Genomic DNA, 3,871 nt, shown 5'->3' with positions numbered 1-3,871 from the left:
TTTTTTTTTTTAATTCTTTAATATATTTAAGTTAAATACATGCAAGAAAGAGGCAATGGTGGGCAAATTACAGCATCACAAATGCTAAACTTGAACCCTAAAAAATTTTCTTAAATTTACATTTCTAAAAAAAAAATTTTTTTTTTAAATTACAAATATAAAAAGTTATACTTTTTAAGTAAAAAGTACAGAAAAGCTTAATATTTTAAATGGAGTCTGTATGTTAAAAGTAGAAGAATGTTAAACCTACGTTATATTTTATTATATAAAATACCTATGTAAATATAGTTATTTACATGTTAATTTTCATTTAAATTATATATATTAAAGTTGAACAAATGCAAACAAGAAAACAATCACAATTCAGTATGCAATCCATCATGAAACCTTAACTATTAATGGATAATTTTCAAACTTTAACCGTAAATTTCTTTCTTTCTTTCTTTTTTTTTTTAAACGTATAAAAAGTTTACAAACAATGGAGTCTGTATGTTAATGGTTTGGGCAGAATTAATTGAAAAAAAATTAATAATTGGGATTCTTGGTTTAGAACACAATAATTTTTAATTGTAACAATCCAAAATGAGCATTAAATCCCATGCACTTACAACACACATTCAGTTCATTACCTGACAATACAAAACAGGTTAACGTTGCCATTGTAGATGGAGAAGTCCAGGAACACTGCTCTAGTGCCTCGGTCCAACCAGAGGTTGTTTTTTAACTCCTGCAGCTGATTGGCTGACTTCTCTCGAGTGCGTGACAGGTCCTGGTAGTAACCTCCACCACCATAAGTCGACATCTGACCCCAGTAGCTGCTCTCACCCAGATTGCTCTCCTCTGAGTATCTCCACCTGGCAGATAAACAGCATGATAAACCTGCTCAAGACCAACGATCAACCACTATTTTTATTATTCAAAATATACATCATTTTACATACGCTGTGCCATTCTTCGGTCCGAACGGTGACTTGTCCTCATTGGCAGGAGAATAGACACTGTAGCAGTCGTAAACCTCATCCCGCAGGTCCTCATGGACAAAACAGGACTCATTGCGTACTTTGAGTTGCCGGAGACGTGGGACGCCCAACAGGAGGTTCTCGTAGTAGATCAGACTCTGGTTTTCTGGGAGGCTCTTGTTGTTGTACCAGAACTCCCAGTACATGCCATTAAGAAAGGGGCCTTCTGTGAACTACAGATAAAGTTTTCATTAATGTCTGTGATGCAGTTATAACTAATCTGCAATTTCGTACTGTAAAAGAGCATTAGTCAGTGGAATAATTACTTTCCAGAAGTCCTCCATGGTTGAAAGGGTCTTGAAGATCGTGGGTTCTCCGCTTGTCAGCGGTGTATCCAAGAAGAGTTGGGACATGACTTTGGTGTAGTAGTACATGTTGGTGCTCACCATTCCATAGGTTACTAATACAAATATCAATAATGTGTTTTAATCAGAATAACATGTTGTGTTTCTGTAGATGGTAGAGCATATTGGAGAGCAGATAGATGCTCCTAAATTTTCACTATATAAAATGTTGTGCATTTTTAATATGGATGCATTTATTTGTGTTCCTGTTGCTCAAGCTGTAAAGCATGGTGCAAGCCAATGTCATGGGTTCAATTCCCAAAGAATGCATTAACTGATAAAATGTACTGTACACTGTATATGCAATGTAAGTTTGTTAAAAATCTGAAAAGTCTGAAATGCATAAATGCAAAATGAAAATGCATGCTTTTTTTTCCTCGCAAAAAATAAAACAAAACATGAATTGTTGCTGTGGTTGTTACGAGTATTTATAGTGCCTGCTATTCCAGAAAGGGGCAGACCCTGGGAAAATGACAATTTGAGCAATATTTTTTTTCCATTTTGACATCTGAATGTCTATGCTGAATGGCAACTCATATTGTAGCATTCAAAATTTAAAAAAATATATATACTTTTTAAGTATTCTTACATTTTATGCTCTAATTAAATAGATTCTTAATCTGACAAATATTTTCAAGGCCTTTTACTCTAACATGTAAGGAAAGGAAATGTAAAAGAATTAAAAATATGAATGTTATGGTATGCATTAACATATGCAAGCACGAAACCAATATTCAACCTACATATGCAGAGGGTGACCAGAAAGAGGATGTAGGTGATCATTTCTCGTAGGACGGTTTTCAGGTACATCTCTCTGTTACTGTTGCTCTCACCTAAAAGACGAGTGTCCCACAACACTGAAACAGAGAAAGAAATGAGGAAAAAGATGTTCCATCAATTCACGAAAACACGTTTACCTAGCTATCTAATTCATCCTATTTAATTTTTTTTACATTTTGTTAATCTTCTGAGACAAAATTTTTAAATGTGATAAATGTGTTTAAATGTGAAAACCATGATACATGTTTTTTGGGGGGGTTTAGTTAGAAGGAACAAATTCTAAACAGTATACACATTAACCAAACACCTTGTCATATTTAAATGTTACTTAAGACATTATTGTGGCCCTTTATGACCCATCCTCGTAAGGCAATTAGACGTTTTACAATATTTGTGCGTACATTTTCAGTATAGTGAAACATAAATTTCACCTCTCATTTTCTCCAGTATCCTCTTCCCACAGCTGCTGTGTTCTTGTGCTGGTGGAGTCGGATACAGTACTCTGTTGATCCGCGCACTGATGCCAGAGAAGCTCCCGGGTCCGCTGCCGCTGCTGGACGCCGTGGACACAGAGCGCCGGCCCGGGCTCGCCGGAGGCCAGTCCGCTTCCATCATCCCTTCCTCCGGTTCGAACCCTGGGTTATCTCGGCTCCATGCCTGTCTGGAGCTGGAGGTGGGTGGAGAGGGGGTCTCATCGGGCACTCCAACGCCCACTTCTTCATGATGCATTTTTTCCATCTCGATCCCTTCATAAGGCGGAGAGGATGCGGGGGCAGATGCCGCCTGGGCCTGCGGCGCTTGAGGACGGACGCGACTGGAGCTCATCGTGTCATTTACAGTAACCTAACATAAACAAACGTCTTAATTTTAGTCGCTCTTTAGTCGGAAGCTAGAGCAAAGTGATGCCAAAACTCAAAACACAGATTCAGAAAGTCTCGAATTTGATTTCCACCAAGTCAAGGTCATCGAATAGTTATTGTTTGAGCTTTTTAAAAATCCGAAATCCACTTTTACGACGTTATGCAATAGAAATACGCGAGAAAATCCGAGTGAAAACTTCATACCACAACAAAAACCGCAGAAAGGTAACGTTATTTGTCTGGAAAAAGAGACACTTTGAAAAATAAGAATAGTTTATACTTGCATGTTTTTCTCTAAAATAACTCGGGGTGGCTTCAGTCCAGCTTTTGGGAGAGAGGAGAAAAGCAGTGTTCCAGTCCACACTCAGCCATCTTGTTCCCAGTTGTTTCCAGACTGGAGGAATCCAGTTACACTGACATCAACCTCTGGAAACATCAACATTGCCCTTATTTAGTGCAGCTCCTGCCTCTCTGTCCACCACACTTTCACGGACACTCACAAAACCATTAAAACGTGCGCTTAATAGAAATATAAGAAATTAAAACTAAATTTAATTTTGTAAATGGTTTACATCTTTAAATTAATTTGTAAATAGGTCAAAAACGTACATTTGTATCATTAGGTCTAACTACGCGAATTAACACACTCTGTTGTTGTTTGCGACTCTTGCTGCCAGGCAACAAGATGTCGCCCCCTCTCCAGGATTGGATAAGAAGTGTGAGTGACAGTTGGATGAACCAATCAAAAGATCAAATCAAAAAACTTTACTACTGTATGCAAGTGGGTAGGCAAGTATGAGATGTAGCGACTATATACTAGGGTCTCTTGTCTTAGCTATATATCTTTGCTATATAGCAGTTAATTACC

The 3,871-nt window shown here is 37.6% G+C and overlaps 1 protein-coding gene across 3 annotated transcripts in view; it reads right to left on the bottom strand.

The window, feature by feature from the left end:
• The window catches only part of LOC107684281 (polycystin-2-like), a 10,296-nt gene extending 6,784 nt beyond the window's left edge, over positions 1 to 3,512 (bottom strand). The window contains exons 1-6 of one of the 3 annotated variants that reach the window (XM_016480518.1): positions 3,284 to 3,512; positions 2,575 to 2,986; positions 2,107 to 2,220; positions 1,286 to 1,419; positions 942 to 1,192; positions 630 to 854 (exon numbers count right to left, since the gene is read on the bottom strand). In XM_016480518.1, the coding sequence (XP_016336004.1) occupies positions 630 to 854; positions 942 to 1,192; positions 1,286 to 1,419; positions 2,107 to 2,220; positions 2,575 to 2,986; positions 3,284 to 3,289 (1,142 nt within the window). In that variant the 5' untranslated portion in view covers positions 3,290 to 3,512. The remainder of the gene's footprint in view (positions 1 to 629; positions 855 to 941; positions 1,193 to 1,285; positions 1,420 to 2,106; positions 2,221 to 2,574; positions 2,987 to 3,283) is intronic. The other 2 variants (XM_016480516.1, XM_016480519.1) reach the window with 2 other exon arrangements.
• Positions 3,513 to 3,871: the final 359 nt, after the last annotated feature.

The sequence above is a fragment of the Sinocyclocheilus anshuiensis genome, unplaced genomic scaffold (genome assembly GCF_001515605.1).
Source record: "Sinocyclocheilus anshuiensis isolate Anshui unplaced genomic scaffold, SAMN03320099.WGS_v1.1 scaffold1371, whole genome shotgun sequence".
NCBI classification, from domain to species: Eukaryota; Metazoa; Chordata; class Actinopteri; order Cypriniformes; family Cyprinidae; genus Sinocyclocheilus; species Sinocyclocheilus anshuiensis.
The sequence above is the reverse complement of the archived record's forward strand: the minus strand, read 5'-3'. Positions and strand labels throughout refer to the sequence as shown.